The 24,475-nt window shown below is 42.0% G+C and overlaps 1 protein-coding gene across 2 annotated transcripts; it reads left to right on the top strand.

Moving 5' to 3' along the window:
* The first annotated feature begins 4,337 nt into the window (after window positions 1–4,337).
* Window positions 4,338–23,530, top strand: LOC124147351 (lambda-crystallin homolog). Of its 2 annotated transcripts, none has more exons than XM_048402462.1 (6): window positions 4,338–4,488; window positions 19,780–20,014; window positions 20,333–20,494; window positions 21,368–21,562; window positions 21,731–21,836; window positions 23,108–23,530. In XM_048402462.1, exons 1-6 carry the CDS (start codon window positions 4,424–4,426, stop codon window positions 23,326–23,328), a joined length of 984 nt encoding a protein of 327 aa, XP_048258419.1. In that variant the 5' UTR covers window positions 4,338–4,423; the 3' UTR covers window positions 23,329–23,530. The 2 variants fall into 2 exon arrangements, with proteins under 2 accessions (XP_048258419.1, XP_046373997.2); XM_046518041.2 differs by lacking the exons at window positions 19,780–20,014; window positions 20,333–20,494; window positions 21,368–21,562; window positions 21,731–21,836; window positions 23,108–23,530 and adding exons at window positions 15,050–15,284; window positions 15,430–15,591; window positions 16,328–16,522; window positions 16,840–16,945; window positions 17,684–18,356.
* Window positions 23,531–24,475: the final 945 nt, after the last annotated feature.

Below are 24,475 nucleotides of genomic sequence, written 5' to 3'. Positions count from 1 at the left end.
CCACAAGACGTACCACTAATGGATTTTGTTAAAGAACCATGTACATCTTGAAAATAGGGGTCATGTGTGCTAGCTCAGCCGACTAATGACACTCGACACCGGTGTGAAACACCTGAAACAAATCAACGTGATCAGTTGAGAAACGAACACGAGTTATAATATCCAAAAAGGCTATATATTTTTTTAAATATTAGATTGTTACAAAGACACGTGACATCGAACAAGTTGCTTTGTACAGGTGCAGATGTATGTGATATTGTTTCTTTATGTGGATATCCACGGATACATTCCTCAAGCAAGATGACTGCCTCGTGTTATAAATAAAACTTTGGTCGATTGTAATTACGATGTTTGCATTTTGTTTTCATTAATTTGCTATAGCATTGAACAGAATCATTCTATTTCCTCTGCAATATTGTAGGGAAGTTCTTCGATGCGAGACAGATACCACTAAGTCGTTGTTTTCATAAGCCTTTTCGGTTGTAGGCGTGTATATGTTGCAGCCAATGTGTAAAATGTGATTCACTGCAATTTATAAAATAATATATCGGATTATTTCAATTGTTTCAGTGGTGTTAGACAAGGCTGTATTTTAAGTACTGATTGGTTTTTATTACTTATCAATCAGTTGGAGAATGATCTCCAACAGTTTGGAAGTAGAGAAATCTTTGTTCATCAGGATTTATTGGAATTATTTTTGCTTTTGTATGCTGATGATTTGTGCATTTGTTTCAGATACGGTCCTCGAATTGCAGATTCGGAGTGTTAATAAATGGTCATGTGGTCGTTTTGGTATTCATGTTGATCCTTTCATTAGATGTATGAAATAATGGTTTAAACTCCTTAGTATGTCTCAAGACAGATATCCATGACACTGTTACGATATGTTAGTAAAACAAGTTGGAGAAAAACATTGGCTTCAAATATTAAGAATATATTATTTTCCTTTGGGTATGGTTTTGTTTGGGAGTCTCTCAAGATGTTGGTGGGACTGAATGATTCTTGAATGAATTTATCCGTCGGGTTAAAGATTGTCATACACAAACATGGTATTCTAAGGTGTTAAGTGTTTCAAAACTAGAATTATTTTCACTGTTAAAGACTTCGCTTACATTAGAACCATTGTTGATAAGTATATCATCAAAAGAAAAAAGACGTATGCTTACTATATTAAGAATTGGTGAACTGGAAATTATGCATAATATAGGGAGGCGGTTGGGCATCGATAAGACACTTCGGTTTTGACCATAATGTAACGTAAATGTAATAGTCAATGAAATTCATTTTGTATCGATATGTCCGGCATATGTTAATATTCCTTTAAAATATTTACCATTTTTCTGTGGCACCCTTACAATCACAAGACACAATATATTGATATACAATATATCATAGGTTTATCAAACGCTATACATTTACAAGGCTGGTTGGTTGGTTGGTTGTTTAACGCCGCACTCAGCAATATTTGGCTATATGACGGCGGTCTGTAAATTATCCAGTCTGGACCAGACAATCCAGTGACTGACATCATGAACATCATCTTTCCGAGGCAAGAGAGTTAACTTTTATAGTCAGTTAACTCTCTTGCCTCGGGAAGATGCATGAGCATGGGTTGCTGAAGACCTATTCTGTCCCGGATCTTATTACAGGTGAAAACAAATATCTTTTTTCAATATATAATTTTAATTACCAATTCAAGCCAAAACATCACCATTGCAGTTCTTAAATGTCAATGAAATTAAAAGAGATACATTAAACTACAAGACATACATAACTTTTCCCTGCAAGGTCTTTTGTATACCTATTTTTTTACCATGTTTTACCATGTTTTACCATGTTATCGTTTTTGTTTGAAGTAGTTTTGACATTCATACACCAGTCTGAAATCGTTCTGGAGTCACGAGTCGTCATTCCGCTTGTCACGGGATGACACGAATGGGAGAATCAGATGAATAAATTAATAATAATACTTGTTATTCCGATGGCTTCAGAAATAATATTACACGGAAGGTATAGAGGTTATTGAGATATTTTTTATCGTCGAGTGATCTGACAAGTTGATATTTCCAAGAGTGAAGTGTCAATATTTTCAGGCCAATGGAGGAAACAAAGTTTGGCAAGAAAAGAAAAATGTTCTCATATGTATTTTCGTACAGATCTTAGTATGCCCTTAGGAAAACTGAAAGTAATTTCGACATTAAGTGTTTGTTTTTGTTGGGTTTTTTTCATTTCAGTGGAATATCATCACATATATACTGAAACGCAAAAGAAACGTCACCCCAAGTAACATTGCATGGAAAGTTGTCATTTAAATATCTAGGTTCACATTACCTTGTCCGGAAAAATGAAATTTGATGATAAAAAAAGACAAAGCAGATGACAATAAAACCGATCGCCCAATGGCATCACGGAAACGGCCATGTAACCCGATGCACGTGAGTTGAAATGCAAATTGAAATGCACATGCGTTCCCCCATTTCTTGCCCTATAAAAATCCACCCAGATCAGATAACATTCATTCGTTATTGAATTGCTACCACATGCCAAGATTGACAAGAAATCAGTGACACCAAGCCCTCGGACGATTGCAAGCCGGACAAACCGCCCGGCAAGTAGCCAATGCATTTCAAGTCCACGTAAGGGCTATATATACATTCTCCAGAAACGGTACCAGACCACCAACACTACAGATGACCGACCACGTAGTGGAAGACCAAGGGTCACTACCCGACGTCAAGATCGCTTTGTTACTGCTGCGGAATCTGCTCGACAGACCATGGGGACACACCAGCGACACATTAGTGCGGACACCGTGCGACGACGATTGACGAGCAGGCACCTCCACCGTCACAGGCCACACCGAGGACCCATTCTGATACCACGTCATCACCGAGACCGTCTTCAGTGGGCAACACAGCACCAGCATTGTCGCCACCAGCAGTGGAGAAGAGTCCTCTTCTCAGACAAGAGCCGTTACTGTATCTCAACAGTAGATGGCAGAGAAAGTCTGGCGAAGCCGTGGGGAACGTTATTCGGATGCGTGTGTTGTTGAGAGAGACTCTGGGGTGATCCGAGCATCATGGTGTGGGGTGGAATTGGTCTTGCACAGAGGGTCGGCCCTGTGGTCTTCCAGAACATCGGTCCAGGGAGACGCGATGGTGTCACAGCAGCTCGGTACATTTATCAAGTCTGGAGACCACACGCCATACCTCATTTGGCACGTCCCCGCAACCACGAGTTTCAGCGTGATAACGCCCGTGCCCACACTGCGAGAGCAACAAGTGACTTCCTCAAGCAGAATCGCATCAGAACCATGCAGTGGCCTGCCCTCAGTCCCGATTTAAATCCCATTGAGCACCTGTGGGACGAGATTCAAAGACGACTGAATGACGTCCGACCAAGGCCGACAACTGCAGCTGAACTGCGTCAGGCGTTCCTCAGAGTGTGGGCTCAAGTACCTATGGCCTTCATCAACCGCCTCATCCATTCCATGTATCGACGTTGCACGGCAGTCATAAATGCACATGGCGGACACACGAGATACTGACTTATGATGCCATTTTCTCAGAGACAAGTGTTGTGTTTCACTTTAAGAACATTTGACACTTTAATTTCAACCTTGATGGTCAGTTTTGCAAAGTTTCATGTTTTTGATATGTCTCAAAGTATGTTTACAGTGTTTGGACAAATAAGGTTTCTCATATATGTATCCATGGTGACGTTTCTTTTGCGGTTCAGTATAGTATTTTATAACTAAATTATACATAATTAGTGGAATTATTACATTTCCACTATATACTTTCGAATTTAATTACCTGTAAAACATCAGAGTTAGATTTGTTCAGAGGAGGCACGGATGGCCCATCGTCTAAGGCGTAGCACTTCGTTGTGAAGAGTTGTGGCCCTTAGTCGTGACAGGATCGGATAATTCTTTGTTTGTCACCTCCATACCCGTTCTCGCGGATTTCACTTCAGTGGTAAACGTGTGAGACCTGCATCACTTCTGGCTTTCCTACCACATTAAGCTGACACGCCGTGATATAACTGGAATACTAAGTGAGGATCATCCATACATTCTTACCCTTACTTAGTATTCCCACTTCTAAATGCATATCAAAGCAGAAACTGGAATACTGTTCAATGCGGCGATAAAACCAACTCAATCGTTATTCAGAATACATAAATTTAATAGAAGTTCTGTATCACACGGTAACATTGGTATACTAATTCATGGCATAGTCTCATGTTACGTATCACTAAATAGCAAATACTGTATGCTTCTATATCCATTTGTCCAGGACGACAGCTGCTGTATGCAACAGCCCTATATCTAAAGATAAATATTCACGAGGAGACCGCTAGTTGACAAATAGGGCTTTCAGGCTGATAAACGTGATTGTGCATCACTCGACACACCCCAAACATGGCGACACAACAATCAGAACAAACGACAGAGCTGAAGGAGGACAAAATAGCCATTATTGGCAGGTGGGTGAAAAAAAAACCAGCATTCATGTTTGCTAAGTTTGGCGCGATGCATAAAATCAGTGTTTTCATGTGCTTATAACTCGATATTTCAAAAGTTTGCAAACGGTATTCAATGTCACTATCTTCAAGTTGAATGTCACAGAGATGAGTCTCAGATTGTGCTGATGCTGATGATTAAGATTATTGGCATGATAAATGTACATAGCAAGTTTTGTAACTATCTTTACATTAGATGTAGACATTAACGAATTCAACTTAAACAGTGTTGGATGAATAACGAATTTGTATGGAACATATCTATCTCGTAACGTATTGTATTCAGAACAAATCAGTATAAAACGGTATTAAACAGTTGTGACAAGCTGATTGGATCCTAATTAAAACAGTCTATTGCTTGATTGGATCTTTATTGGCAAACGAGATGTTATACCCTTAATCCCTGTTGATCACAGCACCGTGTGTTTCATTACCTGTGTGCAATGTGTTGTTCTTACTGTACTGGCTTCATCTATATCTGTATGCTCTTTGTTATCTATTACCTGTTGTTGTCTATGTTTATCTGCTGGTTATCACAGATGCAGATTGTAGATGTAGGCCATCGGCCAAAACTTACAGCTTACAATTGATCCAACTGTGCACAGTAAAAACGTAATGTGCAGAACAAATTTAAGAAATACAGAACATAGTTTTGTTATTTCCTAAGATTGTTGGCATGATAAATGTACATAGCAAGATTTGTAATTATCTTTACCTGAGATGTAGACGTTAGTGTTGGATGAATAACGAATGTGTTTGGAACACATCTTTACTTACAATGGTAATTTCTTTCAAATATAGTTCAACATTAAGAAGTGAGTTAAAAGAGGGATAAATTTATTTTTTGGAATTGTTTGACAATGAGAAATGCCAGTCCTGTTCAAAAGCAAATTTAGTCTGATAACAAATTCTGAAATAAACGATTCTTTTAATGAAACATTTTGAGCTTCCATACATATCCAAATCCAAAGCGATATAACAAAGATTTCAGTTTGGAATCCCAGTTAATCTTAACATTGTTTGCAGTTTGAATTATCATAATGTAACATTTTCTAAGGTATCTGGCATTGCTAATAACGTAAACCAGTATATAATTACACGTTAGCTGTTGATATGTAAATCGACCACATTCACATAGGACAACATAATTTAGAGTAAACATCTTTACTCAAAAATACCTCTTATATGCCGTTATCTGTACAGATTCCAATTGTTTAAATTTGTCTACCTCATATTTCCGCGCCATGAAGTAGAACTGGTGCAATCTGTGGGCATTGCCTAAAAGTCGGGCCGGGCCGGGCCAAAGTGTTATTGGCTAATTACTTCATTATCGGCGATCATACCTACATATTATTGATGCAACATACACACATGACATTACTGAATAAATCACCAACCAAAAACGTGAAACATAATTAGGTATTTCGGAGTAAATCGCTTGAAATCCAGAAAGTGGAGCTGTGTGTAAGCGTCGCTGATCTAGGTAACATGTAAAAGGGCAATCGTTAAACGAAATAAGACTTGAAACGTATCAAATACTTCTAGCTATCGAGATACAAATTTCCACCTGTCGGCATAGCGTTTATATTTATAGGATAGTACTATATCTATGTAAATACCACTTAATAATGTCACTGTTCATCGTGTATAAAGCAGACACGTTGGTTAAAGTAGACCTCTTCTCTCCATACTCTCAACATTCTCACAAGTGTTCGGTCCGACTTGGCCCGGGCTGTCAAAATCAACTTAAACCTCACAGATGTAACATGAAATGGATTCACATCTTTAGAATAGTATTATATCTACCTAAATATCTCTTTATAGTGTCTCAGATCGCGGTTTTTAAAGAAAACAAGGTGCTCAAAGTGTTTGGCTTGTGCTCGGTCCGACTTGGCCCGGGCTGTCAAAATCAACTTTAAACACACAGATGTATCATCAAATGTGTTTATACCTGTAGCTTAGTATTGTATCTACCTATCAACCACTTTATAATGTCACAGTACATCGTATTTAAAGAAAACAAGGTGCTCAAAGTGAAGCCCTTTTCCCTCTACATTCTCAACATGGTCTCTATCAAAAGTGTTTGGCTTGTGTTGGGTCCGACTTGGCCCGGGCTGTCAAAATCAACTTTAAACACACAGATGTATCATCAATGTAGAGGGAAAAGGGCTTCACTTTGAGCACCAAGTTTTCTTTACATACCGCGATCTGAGACACTATAAAGTGGTATATAGGTAGATATTATATTATTTTCTCTTGGAACATCTATAAGATGTACAGCTACATGTATTTACCAAAAGAAAGAATCTACGTTTTTACTTCATTAAATAAACATTCACTCATTGAACATCTCCAACAATTTTGTCCATGTTGAGATCCACTGAAATGGTTAGTTCACTTGTTACATTTATATAGAACAGAACGATATTTGTGATCAAATATGATTGTGGATACATTTACCTTGGCTATATTTTAAAATTCAACAATAGCTTGCGTGTGGTTTGTTTGGAAGCATAAAATCAACTATTGTTTGTAAAAACCATTTGTGTGTGTTAATATATATATGTTTTTTTAAAGGAAGAGGTGTTTGAATAAATAATTATTTGTTTGTTCACAAACCCCTATCATGTAATTATCTTTTCCTGCATAACATATTGTTTGCATGTAAAATAAATGCCCCTGTTCACCTATGTAGAAAGTCAATAAGCGAAATAAAACTGAGTAACAGACTGTGTTTTATAGATCCATAGAAATACGATTGCATAGATGATTAATTCAGAATACAACAGGTGTAAGGTGTGGCTAATTGAAAATTAATGTATCTCGATGACTAATTGAAATGTATTTCGCAGGTAATAATCAATAAACATTGTGACAGAAAAAAAAGTGAAGGATTGAGTTGAATTTTAGTTTTGCGAAAAAGGTCCGTAGTTTCTGTGGATGAAACTTAGTTTGACAATGTTGCAAATGATCACTTTCTTTGACTTCATTACGGATTCCTGAACCTGTATCGAGGAGAATTGTTTACAGTTAAGTAAAATTCTAATTAAGATTTCTTAAAGCTGTCACGGCAGCAAATTCAAACTTCGATATCATGGTACACAGTTCTATTGTAAAGTCAGATTGGGAGTTCAGGATGGCGCCATGTATTTTTATCTCGAATTTGAAATAAGCGGTTAAATTTATATGTTTTGTTTGTTTGTTTTTTTGTTTAACGCCACACTCAGCAATATGCCAGCTATATGACGGAGGTCATGCAAATAATAAAGTCTGGACCTGACAATCCAGTGATTGACATCACGAGCATCAATCCACACAATTGCGATAAGATGACATGCATCCAATCAACCAAGTCAGCGAGCCTGACAACCAACCCGACCCCGTTAGTCGCCTCTAACGACAACCATAGTCACCTTTTAATACAAGCATTGGTTGCTGAAGATCTGTTCTAACCCTGATCTTCACAGGTCCAAATCTATATGTATTTTTATGGTGAGGCTGTCGTGATCGGAGAATAGGTTCGAGAGTTCGGTACACACATTCGTGGTCAATATCTCTCATGTTGTGGATGATAGGGATTTTGTCATGTTTTGAAGAAATGTCATCACTGGCATGCTTTTGATGGTACACAAAACGTAAGCTTTACCTCGAACATGCTAGTTCCGGTCACAATATATCTTTTACTGATTTTTGTATTAATAACATAACAACGTTTCTCAAGGTTACAGACTCCAAGGATTCATTAAAGTGCATTTTAAGCCCCTAAAATTGACAACTAACACCCTGATCGCAAAACTCCTAACGATTTATACTAAAAATAGATACGAAAACTTTTGCTGAACCCGAGATTTGAATGTCTGACAAATACGTACTTTCTTGTGTTCTCATACATAAAACAGCAGTGTAAACATGATCTAACATGGCTTAATGTGGAATGTGTCTAGGATTGTAAACTGTCCATATTATTCCAAATTGTATGCATACACATGTGTCATGTCCTTATTTGGTTTTGTGTCTCTACCCGCTAACATATGTGGCAAGATACACCTTCCAGGATAGTGGACGGTATGGACACTGGAATATTTCGAATATTTGGAAATGTGTGCATTTTAATTAATATAAACACTATTTTAAGCATCAGGAAACGGGATTTTTCTTGTCATGAATGGCGAGTATAACAACTTGGGAAGCTAGCTTGACATTTCGTTAGTACGGTCCTCATACTGTCTTTGCCTTGTTTCTCCCCAATCTCATTAGTTTCAAAAGAAACAGATAAATCGGTCATACAATGCTTTCGTTGGATTTATCAAAAAGGACCATATCAGGTTTGTTCGCTTGGATACGTCTGACTCTGTATGTGGGCGTATTCCAAAGAATTCTATATGTAAATATCATTTCCCACGACGCCCTCTGCATATTCTGGGTCGTACCATTGATGGTCTCGGAGTCAAAACCACACATTACGGTAACAAGAGGATCGAACCATGCCAAAGATACTGTGTTTGTGTCAAGCTGGACATCAACTTTGACACAAAATCACACATTGACGTTTTGAAGTGGCAAGTGACTGGTTCTGGGTCGATTTGATATGGCACCATCAACAAAATAAACATTAACATTGATATTCAGTACTGCATCAATGGGTCGTTTAGGAATATCCATTGAATGACTTGTTTTCAGTCTTGACATGCTTCACAAGAGTATGTTCAGATAAATAAATATGTGCAATAGTGCACGATTAAATTCAATCATGAAAGGCCTCCTTGTTAATCACACCATAGACGTTAAAATATGGTGATCATCCTCATCATAAACAACTATCATCATCATTATCAGTATAATGTTTATGTTCCCGTCACAGTACATCGTATTTAAAGAAAACAAGGTATAAATATAAACACATTTGATGATACATCTGTGAGTTTAAAGTTGATTTTGACAGCCCGGGCCAAGTCGGACCCAACACAAGCCAAACACTTCTGATAGAGACTATGTTGAGAATGTAGAGGGAAAAGGGCTTCACTTTGAGCACCTTGTTTTCTTTAAATACAGCGAACCGAGACACTATAAAGTGGTATATAGGTAGATATTATACTCGTTTATAGATGTGAATACATTTGAATATACATCTGTGAGGTTTAAGTTGATTTTGACAGCCCGGGCCAAGTCGGACCCAATACTTCTGACAGAGATTTTCTTAAGAAAATACAGTAAAAGTGTTTGACTTTAACGGACCAGTTTTCTTTATATACGATGTACTGAGACACTATAAAGTGGTATTTAGGTAGATATTTAACTCGTTTATAGATGTGAATACATTTGAATATACATCTGTGAGGTTTAAGTTGATTTTGACAGCCAGGGCCAAGTCGGACCCAACACTTCAGACAGAGATTTGCTTAAGAAAATACAGGAAAAGTGTTTGACTTTAACGGACCAGTTTTCTTTAAATACGATGTACTGTGACATTATAAAGTGGTATATAGGTAGATAAAATACTAATCTATAGATGTAAACACATTTGATGATACATCTATGTGTTTAAAGTTGATTTTGACAGCCCGGACCAAGTCGGACCCAACACAAGCCAAACACTTTTGATAGAGACTATGTTGAGAATGTAGAGGGAAAAGGGCTTCACTTTGAGCACCTTGTTTTCTTTAAATACAGCGAACCGAGACACTTTAAAGTGGTATATAGGTAGATATTAAATTCGTTTATAGATGTGAATACATTTGAATATACATCTGTGAGGTTTAAGTTGATTTTGACAGCCCGGGCCAAATCGGACCCAACACTTCTGACAGAGATTTTCTTAAGAAAATACAGTAAAAGTGTTTGACTTTAACGGACCAGTTTTCTTTAAATACGATGTGTATCAATTGTGTTAAGGAACAGGTCATAAGGAATTGTCTTAAATTAATAGGGTGATCTCAAAACATTGAACAATGTCTTCTTAGCCCGTGAACTAGCATTTTCAACTAGCATTTTCTATACGTGGAACCCAAGAAAAAGGTTTACTTAGAGTAACTCCCAAGTATGTATAACATGAAACACAATCCAACAGCTTCTCTTGGTAATACCACTTTTCAATTCTCGCCAGAATACCTCCTTTCTTTAAAAAAACTTTTGTCTTATCCAGGTTAATAGTTGGTTGATCGTTACAGCAATATATAGTAACCCAGCAACATCATCAGCGAAAAGTGAAAAGAACAAATGTACTATGTCTAAGTGAAACTGGTTACCGTAACTACAAGATGCTTTGATTTCCTCTGCCAACTCATTAATAAACATCGAAAATACGTAGGGGCTGAGTACACAACCTTTGCGAACACCGACGTTACATTCAATCAAATCTGAATAAAGGTTATTATATTTTACACATGGACTTAGCGGAATAAATAGTCAGGATACATTTTAATGCTTCATTACTAGATGTACAGTAAGGATAAAAAGGATTAAACAGTTGTGACAAGTTGACTCGATCCTGATTAAAATAGTCCATTGCTTGATTAGATCTTCATAGGCAAACGAGATGTATTGCCTTTCATCTCTGTTGATCACTGCACCGTGTGTTTCATAACCTGTGTGCTATTTGTTATTCTTACTGTACGTTTGGCTTCATCCAATTATCTGTATGCTACTTGTTATCTATTACCTGTTGTTGTCTATGTTAATATGCTGCTTATCACAACATGTCAGGATATAAACCGTTCATCACCTGGTTGTCACTCCAGCTATATAACTGTGTAAGAATATACATAGAAAGGTCGCTATATGCAATATACCAGAACTTGTTATCCATAAAGTTGTACGTTTTCTTACATACTCACCAACTTCTAGAATGCCACTCAAAGAGTCAGTTTAAAATAGTTAAATAGATTATTTCACCATCAGTGTAATACTTCTACTAAGAACATCCTCAGTTTGGGAGGACGAAAACAGCAAATCAACAATACACTGTAATCCTGTCGGCTATCATGGGCCGAGTGCAGGTATTTGTCTCTAGTTAATTTCCATATTTTGGCAAGACCCCATATCTGAGGTGAGGTGAAAATGGGTTTAACGTCGCCTCCAAGATTATTGCACTTATATAGCGACGTGCATGCACGTGTATGTGTGTGTGTGGCTGCTTGTACTAGACCGGACTGATGCCGATTTATAGTGCTAGCACACTGAGATACCATGCCGCAGTTTAACATGAATACCTCTCTCAGACACAGTATACTGACTCCGAGCCGACCAGTCCTTGTTTTAGCCCCTTAATGGCGACCGCCAGACAGGGTAACAACAAGTACCATCTTTTAACGTCTTTTGGTATGACGCGGCCGGGGATCGAACCCCGGACCTTCCGCTCTCCGGGCGGACGCTCTACCGCTAGACCATGGAGGCGGTTCCCATGTCTGACAGGCGGGGATTCTGGTACGGTACGTCCGGGATGAACCGTGGAAAACCGATTGGACTAAATTGTGTGAAGCTAGGCTTCACTTTATATGTGTATTAACGCATTAACTGAATTCTTGATATCATATTAGTTTACAAAAGACCAAGGATAGGTAAGGCAACCAGCGCCTCGATGCTTTAAAATCTGTGGTACAGCGACACAGAAAGAAATGTGTGAAACAGGGTGAAACACTTTAATATTCGATATTGTGAGCACAAATAGGCATGTATAGTACAGGGAGCATAGATAGGCATGTATGGTACAGGGAGCATAGCTAGGCATGTATAATACAGGGAGCATAGATAGGCATGTATAGTACAGGGAGCACAAATAGGCATGTATAGTGCAGGGAGCATAGATAGGCATGTATAGTACAGGGAGCATAGATAGGCATGTATGGTACAGGGAGCATAGATAGGCATGTATGGTACAGGGAGCATAGATAGGCATGTATAGTACAGGGAGCATAGATAGGCATGTATAGTACAGGGAGCATAGATAGGCATGTATGGTACAGGGAGCATAGATAGGCATGTGTGGCACAGGGAGCATAGATAGGCATGTATGGTACAGGGAGCATAGATAGGCATGTGTGGCACAGGGAGCATAGATAGGTATGTGTGATACAGGGAGCATAGATAGGTATGTATGGTACAGGGAGCTTAGATAGGTATGTATGATACACGGATCATGGATAGGTATGTGTGATACAAGGAGCACAGATAGGTATGTGTGAAACAGGGAGCATAGATAGCCATGTATGGCACAGGGAACATAGATAGGCATGTATAGTACAGTGAGCATAGATAGGCATGTATGGCACAGGGAGCATAGATAGGCATGTATAGTACAGGGAGCATAGATAGGCATGTATGATACAGGGAGCATAGATAGGCATGTATGGCACAGGGAGCATAGATAGGCATGTATGGTACAGGGAGCATAGATAGGCATGTATAATACACGGATCATAGATAGGTATGTATGATACACGGATCATGGATATGTATGTGTGATACAAGGAGCACAGATAGGTATGTGTGAAACAGGGAGCATAGATAGGCATGTATGGCACAGGGAGCATAGATAGGCATGTATAGTACAGTGAGCATAGATAGGCATGTATGGCACAGGGAGCATAGATAGGCATGTATAGTACAGGCAGCATAGATAGGCATGTATGATACAGGGAACATAGATAGGCATGTATGACACAGGGAACATAGATAGACATGTATGGTACAAGGAACATAGATAGGCATGTATGATACAGGGAACATAGATAGGCATGTATGATACAGGGAACATAGATAGACATGTATGGTACAAGGAACATAGATAGGCATGTATGGTGCAAGGAACATAGATAGGCATATATGATACAGGGAGCATAGATAGGCATGTATGGTACAGGGAACATATATAGGCATATATGATACAGGGAGCATAGCTAGGCATGTATAGTACAGGGAGCATAGATAGGTATGTATGGTACAGGGAGCATAGATAGGCATGTATAGTACAGGGAGCATAGATAGGTATGTATGGTACAGGGAGCATAGATAGGTATGTGCGATACAGGGAGCATAGATAGGCATGTATGGTACAGGGAGCATAGATAGGCATGTATGGTACAGGGAGCATAGATAGACATGTATGGTACAGGGAGCATAGATAGGCATGTATAGTACAGGGAGCATAGCTAGACATGTATGATACAGGGAACATAGATAGGCATGTATGATACAGGGAACATAGATAGACATGTATGATACAGGGAACATAGATAGACATGTATGGTACAAGGAACATAGATAGGCATGTATGGTACAGGGAACATAGATAGACATGTATGATACAGGGAACATAGATAGACATGTATGGTACAAGGAACATAGATAGGCATGTATGATACAGGGAACATAGATAGGCATGTATGATACAGGGAACATAGATAGGCATGTATGATACAGGGAACATAGATAGACATGTATGTTACAAGGAACATAGATAGGCATGTATGATACAGGGACCATAGATAGGCATGTATGATACAGGGAACATAGATAGGCATGTATAGTACAGGGAGCATAGATAGGCATGTATGATACAGGGAACATAGATAGGCATGTATGACACAGGGAACATAGATAGACATGTATGGTACAAGGAACATAGATAGGCATGTATGATACAGGGAACATAGATAGGCATGTATGATACAGGGAACATAGATAGACATGTATGGTACAAGGAACATAGATAGGCATGTATGGTACAAGGAACATAGATAGGCATGTATGGTACAGGGAACATAGATAGGCATGTATGATACAGTGAACATAGATAGGCATGTATGGTACAGGGAACACAGATAGGCATGTATGGTACAAGGAACATAGATAGGCATGTATGGTACAAGGAACATAGATAGGCATGTATGATACAGGGAACATAGATAGGCATGTATGGTACAAGGAACATAGATAGGCATGTATGGTACAGGGAACATAGATAGGCATGTATGGTACAGGGAACATAGATAGACATGTATGGTACAGGGAACATAGATAGGCATGTATGGTACAGGGAACATAGATAGGCATGTATGATACAGGGAACATAGATAGACATGTATGGTACAGGGAGCATAGATAGGTATGTATGGTACAGGGAGCATAGATAGGCATGTATGGTACAGGGAGCATAGATAGGCATGTATGGTACAGGGAACATAGATAGGCATGTGTGGTACAGGGAACATAGATAGGCATGTATGATACAGGGAACATAGATAGGCATGTATGATACAGGGAACATAGATAGGCATGTGTGATACAGGGAACATAGATAGGCATGTATGATACAGGGAACATAGATAGGCATGTATGGTACAAGGAACATAGATAGGCATGTATGATACAGGGAACATAGATAGGCATGTGTGGTACAGGGAGGGTAAGTAAACACGTGTGAAACACGGAGGCACAGATTGTACGCTACGTGTGACGTATGAAGTTCATGTTAAGCATTAAGGCATCCGCCTTCTTCGAATGATCTTTGGGTTTGTATCATTGTCAGTGGGTTGATTGGACGAAGTTGGGCGATGCTATTTGCCTCGGGCGGCTACCTCGTGTCCCTCTTTGACACTGATTCGCGCCAGGTCAAGGACGCCATGACGGACATTCAGATACAACTGACGATGTTATCAGAGCGAGGCTTAGGTCGAGGAACCCTGTCCGCTGATGTCCAGTTCTCGAGAATTACCACAAGCACATCTCTGCTGGAGGCGGTCAACGACGCCGTGTACATACAGGTAAATCTGATAGTTGTATTGTTTAATGAATGTCATTTAACGAGTAATATATTTGTTGTAAATACTGTTTAAGCAATTACACGATTGATCGAGAACTCTGAATCATCAGCAAGAAGTATGTGTGATGGTTTGCTTGTGACGGCAGGAATGTGTTCCCGAGAAGAGGGAGCTGAAGAGAGCCGTGCTGCTGGATGTGGATGCGGCCATGACGTCAACAGCCATCTTGGCGAGCTCCACCAGCGCGATGATGCCGTCCCTCCTGTCTGACCACCTCACAAACAAAGACCGATTCCTGGTGGCACATCCGGTAAGATATCTGGCCATCTTACCAATAAAGAGATACCTAGTGTCACATTGAGAAAACATGGCTACAGTGAGTGACGCCTATGTCTGGTGTGCCCGGTATTTTATGGTATATTGCTAAAAGCGGCGTTAAACCCTACTCACTCACTCACTCACTCACTCACTCACTCACTAAACAGTAAAGCGTTCGGTCGTCACGCCGAAGACCCTGGTTCGATTCTTCACATGGGTACAATGTGTGAAGCCCATGAATATTGCTAAAAGGGGCGTAAAACCATAGTCACTCACTCACTCACTCACTCACTCACTCACATAAAGAAAGACATCACATCTGACCACAAGTCCAACAGAGACAAATTCCTGGAAGCGCATCAGTCTTGTTTTGTTACTTCCTGACTAAACCTTGTAAACAGTAAAGCTTTCGCTCGTCACGCCGAAGACCCGGGTTCGATTCCTTACATGGGTACAATGTGTGAAGCCCATGTCTGGTGTCCCCGCCGTGATATTGCTGGAATGTTGCTAAAAGCGGCGTAAAACTATACTCACTCACTGACTCACTCCAGGAAATCGGCATGTAGGGAGGTCCTTGACAAAACATCCGTGTTGATATTCTGTTTATCGCATCATGGTTCCTATTTGTGCAAATGAGAAATAAACTGTCGATATCTGAGTGATGCTGCATCTAGCATCCCCTCATGACACTGCGCTGGTTGTCATGGTTTCATCTTCATCTGTTTCAGACTAATCCTCCATTTTATGTCCCAGTCGTGGAACTTGTGCCTGCTTCCTGGACTGCTGATCACGTGACAACTGCCACCTCTGAGATCATGGCTGCCATTGGTCAGGTGCCCATCGTGTTCTACAAGGAGGTGGATGGGTTTGCCGTGGGGAGGATCCAGTTTGCGATACTGAGTGTGGCCTACGACCTTATAAAGGTTGAACTTGCCAAAAATACAGTCAATACAAACAGAATATATAACAGATAGAACGTGGATGGTGTTTAATAGTATAACGACAAAAATCACGATATTTAATAGTACATAAACATTTTAACGTGCATTACATTAATGCGTATTATGTTTTACACCGAGTATAATTGGATTCATAACTGTACAGCTGTATAATAATGGTGCATGATAGTTAAAATATATCATTATATATGCTGCTATACACGAGGACATATAACATTTGCAACAGTGTGAAGCGTAATTATTCTTTTCAAGGGTACAATTTTCGATATATTTTTTCCCAGAATGACGTGTGTGACGTTGAAGCCATTGAGGTCGCCATGACGGAGGGGCTAGGGATGTGGTACGCCTTCTTCGGGCCGTTCCAGGTTGAACATCTCAATGCAGACGGTGAGGCAAGAGGCCAGAGGTTTATCACCAGCTACGCTTTGATTATCCAGTGAACGACTCGGGAACAGGGACGGTCGGGTAGCCTAGTGGTTAAAGCGTTCGCTCGTCACGCTGAAGACCCGGGTTCGATTCCCCACATGGGTACAATGTGTGAAGCCCATTTTTGGTGTTCCCCGCCGTGATATTGCTGGAATATTGCTAAAGACGGCGTAAAACTATACTCACTCACTCTAAAGAACGAGGTTTCGCGTAGTTTGTTTTGTGGAAACGTCACACTCGCTCATGTAATAAACATCACAATAATTTGCGATTCTGCTTGTATTCAAGCACAATGACACTTATGAGAGAACGAGGGGTGGTTGTGTGTCTGTGAGGGGGGTGGGGTGGGTTGGTGGTGATGTGACGTGTCTCTATGTTGACTGCTCATGAAGTCTTGAAAATCTGTTTCAAAATTCACACAGTGTCATATGGGAAATATACTCACAGAGTTCAAATATACTCACACAGTGCCGTAAAGATAGCTTGTCATTTAAAGAATCTCTAACTTGTTTTGGTATATTAGGGTATTCCCCTCTTAGTAATGAAGGTCATAGGGATCGCATTGCCATTATTCCCTATTACGAGTGAGGAATTGTACCAAGATGGAATGTATAAAGAGATGGCGTGTATACTCTGTTAATGTACTTAATACCTCGGTGTTCTGGGATGTAAACATCAATAAAATAATGACCGTTTCAGGGTTCATGGATCTCTGCAACAAATATGGGGAGGCTGTTTACAGAGTACAGAAAACGTTTGCTGCACCCGAGAAGATGGGGGGACCGACAGTAGAGAAGATGTTCCAGCAACTAGAGCTCTTCTGCCCTCTTGACAAACTCCAGGAGAAACGTCAGTGGCGAGATGGACGCTTAGCAGCTTTGTCTCGTCTCATCCGGGACTTGGACAGAGAAGAAGCGACACCTAGCGGGGGCACTTAGATCCACCCCGTGAATTGGCCATGTGCCTGAGATCCTTATGATAACATGGTTGAAATAATAGAGCATGGGTAGAAGAGGGTTCCTACGAGGGAGCTGGGCCTCGAGGGAGGTCCAGGTTGACGGGGGTGTTATTACGGGGAGATAAGTGTTCGGAGGGTTTTACTACGATGAAATCGGGGTTTGCAGGGCGTTAATGGAGGGCTATTTTGTTTGGGAAGGTGATCGTACGGGAATATCAGATTGAGGAAGGCACCAGTAAGGGAAATATAGGTTCTAACGGACATTCCAGCTTTGGTAGGGTTTTCATATGTGAATATCAGGTTGTTCGAGGGTGTTCATAGTTGGATGATGAAAGTAGGCAGATGCATCAGCCAACATCTCTGTAGAGACAACCATGTTCGTGGTGTATTTGCAGAATAAATAATTAAAGAATATGAGTGTTTGAGTTATTGTTCCACGAGGCTCCACATTCATCCAGTGTTCATCCGGTGTTCACCCGGTGTTAACCCAGTGTTAACCCAATGTTCACCCAGTGTTAAACCAGTGTTCACCTTGTGTTCATCCGGTGTTAACCCAGTGTTCACCCAGTGTTAACCCAGTGTTCATCCGGTGTTAACCCAGTGTTCATCCGGTGTTCACCCAGTGTTAACCCAGTGTTCATCCGGTGTTAACCCAGTGTTCATCCGGTGTTCACCTAGTGTTCATCCGGTGTTCACCCAGTGTTCATCCGGTGTTAACCCAGTGTTCATCCGGTGTTCACCCAGTGTTAACCCAGTGTTCATCCGGTGTTAACCCAGTGTTCATCCGGTGTTCACCTAGTGTTCATCCGTTGTTAACCCAGTGTTCATCCAGTGTTCACCCGGTGTTAACCCAGTGTTCATCCGGTGTTCACCCAGTGTTCATCCGGTGTTCACCCAGTGTTCATCCAGTGTTAACCCAGTGTTCACCCTGTGTTCATGCAGTGTTCACCCGGTGTTCATCCAGTGTTAATGCAGTGTTCACCCGGTGTTTATCCAGTGTTCATGCAGTGTTCATCCAGTGTTAACCCAGTGTTCACCCGGTTTTCATGCAGTGTTCACCCGGTGTACATGCAGTGTTCACCCGTTGTGCACCCGGTGTTCATGCAGTGTTCACCCGGTGTTCATGCAGTGTTCACCCGGTGTTCATGCAGTGTTCACCCGGTGTTCATCCGGTGTTCATGCAGTGTTCACCCAGTGTTCATCCGGTGTTCATGCAGTGTTCACCCGGTGTTCATCCCGGTGTTCATGCAGTGTTCACCCGGTGTTCACCCGGTGTTCATGCAGTGTTTATCCAGTGTTCATCAAGTGTTCACCCGCTGTTCATCCAGTGTTCATCCAGTGTTCACCCAGTGTTCATCCAGTGTTCATCCAGTGTTCACCCAGCGTTCATCCTCCGCTACATTCTGTGTTGTACCTGTGTCTGCATGGGTACTACATGTATTCTAGCTCTGTGTCGGGCTTTTTTCCCATCAAGCTGGCACGCTGTGATAAGACTAACATCTAGTCTCTGAAATGAACATATCTTACAGAAAAACAAACAGTTGTTAATTTATCTTCATAAAAATATAATAAAAAGGAGCACAGAGACTCTCTTCATTTTCAGATACTGCAGTAATCTAGACTTGCCAAACAGTATAGACTTGCATGGGCTGTATTGGATATATTTGTATCAGGGTTTGTGTGACAGACTAACGCTGTGATATACCTGGAATACTGCTCCAAGCGGCCTTAAACCCAACTAACTCACTAAATCCAAACGCTGTATGATAACCTGAGGTACTTTCACGCTGTTTTAACACACAACCTGTTAGTTTGTACCTGTTTTTCGCTTCTACAGTGGCCAGATTGGAGGAAGCTGGGCGGTGCTGTTTGCAAGTGCTGGCTACCAGGTTGCGCTGTATGACGTCATCCCTGATCGCGTGACGCGCACTCTTGAGTCACTGCTGGAGCAGCTGCACAGCCTGTCACGTGGCGGCCTTCTCCGTGGTACGCTGGGGGTGGAGGAGCAGTGGGGGAGGATACGGGGGGTACAAGACCTTGGGGAGTGTGTCACCGGCGCCATCTGGGTCCAGGTGAGTCAAAAGTGGTATGAATGTAAGGGCAGCATTTCGACGGTTGATTTATGTTTGAATGTAGCGTCATCCGCGCTTGGGTGACGCCTGTTTAGTCAAGACACCACGGACAATGTTGAGTGAGTGAATGCTACGTTTTTCTACGGACATACGAAGACATGTATTTTAGGTGTTGGAATCTTCAACGAATCCGATAGGAGCACATACGCCTATTCATTTAAAGTTGACGACAAGATGTATAACTTAACACTCTTAAAGGCGGCCTGAAACTCATCTCACACCCTCACTGAAGTTTCTGTATATGTCTGTATTTGGCAGGAGTGTGTCCCGGAAGACAAGGAGTTAAAGCGGCAGGTTTTAACACAAGTGGATCAACATTGTTCCCTGGACACAACTGTTGCTAGCTCGTCAAGTTCCATCCTGCCTTCAGAACTGTCGCGAAATCTTAAACACAAGGAGAATTTCCTTGTCGTTCATCCAGTAAGTCCTTATGTACGCCACCCGATAAAACCGCCAAGACCAATGAAGAACGAAGCGTGGTTTTATTTCACGGTACAACATTGTTCTATCATGACGTCATTTCTGACATTCGAACATGCACTCGCAACTTGATGACGTCGTAAATAAAATGGGAGTTGTCTAACATTGCCGAGGTCGGATTGTTTTCAGGGAGTCGTCATTATTTAAATACGGGTAAATGTTTTTAAAGCTTGTACAATGTATAGACATTTATAGGCTGTAAAATGTTGATATCCCATATAAGAATTAAACGACTCGTGGTCGTTGTTTATCGTAAAACAAAACACTGCAGGGAGAAAAACCCAGTCGGGGCTGCGTCCCTCATGGTGTATTCTCCCTGCAGTGTTTTATTGTACGATAAATAACTCCCACCTGCAGCATTCTACCTGCGTCATATTCCTGAATCACGTCGGTTTTTTTACTTGCTGTAATCCTGAGCAAACATACCCAGTATATCAATACATCAGTAGATCAGTTTTCTTGCCTTATGTCAAGTGGGAGAGTAATCGAGGTACGGCGTCTCAAGATGTCAATGGAGCTCGGGGGCACGGGTAGCCCAGTGGTCAAAGGCGCCGCAATTCGTGTGCGGAGCTTCGTCCGTTGGGTACGCCAGAAACCTATGATCGTGGGTTCGAATCCGTCGCTCCGATTATGTTTCTGGGTTTGTCAGCACATAACCCGTGCTTCGGCCTTTCCTCTTACATAAAGCTGACATGCCGTGATATGTGGAATACTGTTACACGCGGCGTTAAAGCCGAACTCACTCACTCAATGTAGCTCCAAAAATGTAGCTCATTAAACAAAAAACATCACGACATTCTATTCTACACACAGACAAACCCTCCCTTCTACTCGCGGGCTGTTGAGCTGGTCCCTGCTCCCTGGACAGCCCCGGAAACCATGACTCGGGCACAGGACCTGATGAAGGCGGTCGGACAGTCTCCCATCACACTCAAGACAGAAATCCCAGGATTTGTCCTCAACAGGATGCAATTTGCCATCATGGCGGAAAGCTACCGACTCGTGAAGGTACGACTCCCTGTCCTGTTCGCCTTTGTTGAGAATCGTTTGTCGGACTTAAACATCACTTTGTCGTTATTGTACACACGAGCTTTGACTCTTGTAAATGGTGCAGCTGTCCTCGAGCTTCAGGGACCCATCTAAACCACTGCTCATCTTTGTCTTCATCTCCCGCAGGGTGGATTCCTCAGCCCTGATGGTGTCAATAAGGCTTTGTCTGCGGGACTTGGACGGCGATATGCCTTCAACGGGCCTTTCCAGACTGCACATCTCAACGCTGAAGGTAAGTAGGAATAAACATCTCTCGTCTCTGTCGTCTCTGAAGAAGGGTGTATCAGTACGTCCGTCTCAGTGAAGAAGGGTGTATCAGTCTGTCCGTCTCAGCGAAGAATGGTGTATCAGTCTGTCCGTCTCAGTGAAGAAGGGTGTATCAGTCTGTCTCAGTGAAGAAGGGTGTATCAGTCCGTCCGTCTCAGTGAAGAAGGGTGTATCAGTCCGTCCGTCTCAGTGAAGAAGGGTGTATCAGTCTGTCTCAGTGAAGAAGGGTGTATCAGTCCGTCCGTCTCAGTGAAGAAGGGTGTATCAGTCTGTCCATCTCAGTGAAGAAGGGTGTATCAGTCTGTCCGTCTCAGCGAAGAATGGTGTATCAGTCTGTCCGTCTCAGTGAAGAAGGGTGTATCAGTCTGTCTCAGTGAAGAAGGGTGTATCAGTCCGTCCGTCTCAGTGAAGAAGGGTGTATCAGTCCGTCCGTCTCAGTGAAGAAGGGTGTATCAGTCTGTCTCAGTGAAGAAGGGTGTATCAGTCCGTCCGTCTCAGTGAAGAAGGGTGTATCAGTCTGTCTCAGTGAAGAAGGGTGTATCAGTCCGTCCGTCTCAGTGAAGAAGGGTGTATCAGTCTGTCAGCTCAGTGAAGAAGGGTGTATCAGTCCGTCCGTCTCAGTGAAGAAGGGTGTATCAGTCTGTCCGCTCAGTGAAGAAGGGTGTATCAGTCCGTCCGTCTCAGAGAAGAAGGGTGTATCAGTCTGTCTCAGTAAAGAAGGGTGTATCAGTCCGTCCGTCTCAGTGAAGAAGGGTGTGTCAGTCTGTCCGTCTCAGTGAAGAAGGGTGTATCAGTCCGTCCGTCTCAGTGAAGATGGGTGTATCAGTCCGTCCGTCTCAGTGAAGAAGGGTGTATCAGTCTGTCCGCTCAGTGAAGAAGGGTGTATCAGTCTGTCCGTCCCAGTGAAGAAGGGTGTATCAGTCCGTCCGTCTCAGAGAAGAAGGGTGTATCAGTCTGTCCGTCCCAGTGAAGAAGGGTGTATCAGTCTGTCCGTCCCAGTGAAGAATGGTGTATCAGTCTGTCCGTCCCAGTGAAGTAGGGTGTATCAATCCGTCCGTCCGTCCGTCCGTCTCAGTGAGGAAGGGTGTATGAATCTGCCCATCGCAACAATTCTAATAAAATTCAGAATGCCCATGTTATTGTTTGTGAAACATAATGTATAAGCCAAGATATAAATACAAGACGTTTCGATGAATTGATTCGACTCTTTTTTTAATAACATGTTTTCCTCATAAGGGTTTGGAAGCTACTGTGAGCGGTATGGAGACATGATTTTCCGGGTGCAGCAGTCGTTCGGTGCCCCTGAGCAGATGGGTGGGGCTCTGGCCGAGCACATCGAGGGGGAGATGGTGAAGGAGGTGCCTCTGGACAGCCTGGAGAAGGCCAGGAGGAGGCGGGAGGCCAAGATGGCGGCACTCGGGAAGCTCAAGGCAGACCTGGACTCTGTCAAGTTGTAGAAATATGGGATATCATACATATTAACCAGGCCATTGAGGATGCTGATTACTCACTTCTGTCAGATGTGACACTATGTAACATGATAGGGGTATTTAGTTGTATATGAAGCGTTTTTTAGAAACTGCAAGGTTCGGACACGCGTACGTATTTGTTAATTAATATTTGTAAGTATCTGATGATGAGTAAAGGAATAGAGCATAACAAGGTTGTATGTATATGTGTTATAACTACACTACTACACACTGATAGACCGCCTCCGTGGTCTAGTGTTAGAGCGTCTGCCCGGAGAGCAGAAGGTCGGGGGTTCGATCCCCGGTCGCGTCATATCAAAAGACGTTAAAAGATGGTACTTGTGTTTTGGCTGGCGCTCGGCATTGATGGGCTGAAACAAGGATTGGTCGGCTCCGAGTCAGTATACTAAGTGGGGTACTCATGTTAAACTGCGGCATGGTATCTCAGTGGGATAGCATTATAAAATCGGCATTAATCCGGACACGGACACACACACACACACAGAGAGAGAGAGAGAGAGAGAGAGAGGCACATGTGCATGTCGCTATATAAGTGCAACAATCTTAAACGCGGCGTTAAACCCCATTTCACCTCACCTGACCTGTCTGCATCTGGTGCTAAGCAAATGTGCACTCTCACGGGTATGGTGCTGACAAACTTCCGGGATTCGAACCCACAATCATAGGTTTCTGGCGTGCCCAAGGGACGCAACTCTGCACAGCGAATCGCGGCGCCTTAGAAGACTGGGCCACCCGTGCCCCTTTGTCAGGTAACAGGAATGTCAACAGGTATTTTACCAAAGCGTCTGCTTCAATCAATTCAGCGTCAGCGTAAGATAACCACACTGAATGTGGCACTCATGTATCGCTGGCTGGCACGACGTATATCACTGGTCTTTTCACTGGTGTACAGTTATACCATACACGCACAGTTGTCTTTAAATTAGGGGGCACGGGTGGCCCAGTCGTCTAAGGCGCCGCGATTCGCTGTGCAGAGTTGCGTCCCTTGGGCACGCCAGAAACCTATGATTGTGGGTTCGAATCCCGGTTCGCCCTGATTATGTTTCGAGATTTGTCAGCACCATACCCGTGCTCGTGGGTTTCACCGAAGTGGTAAACGTCTGAGACCTGCATC

Source organism: Haliotis rufescens, unplaced genomic scaffold (assembly GCF_023055435.1).
Source record: "Haliotis rufescens isolate VD_foot unplaced genomic scaffold, xgHalRufe1.0.p SCAF_26, whole genome shotgun sequence".
Lineage (NCBI taxonomy): Eukaryota > Metazoa > Mollusca > Gastropoda > Lepetellida > Haliotidae > Haliotis > Haliotis rufescens.
This window is presented reverse-complemented; position numbering and strand designations above follow the sequence as displayed.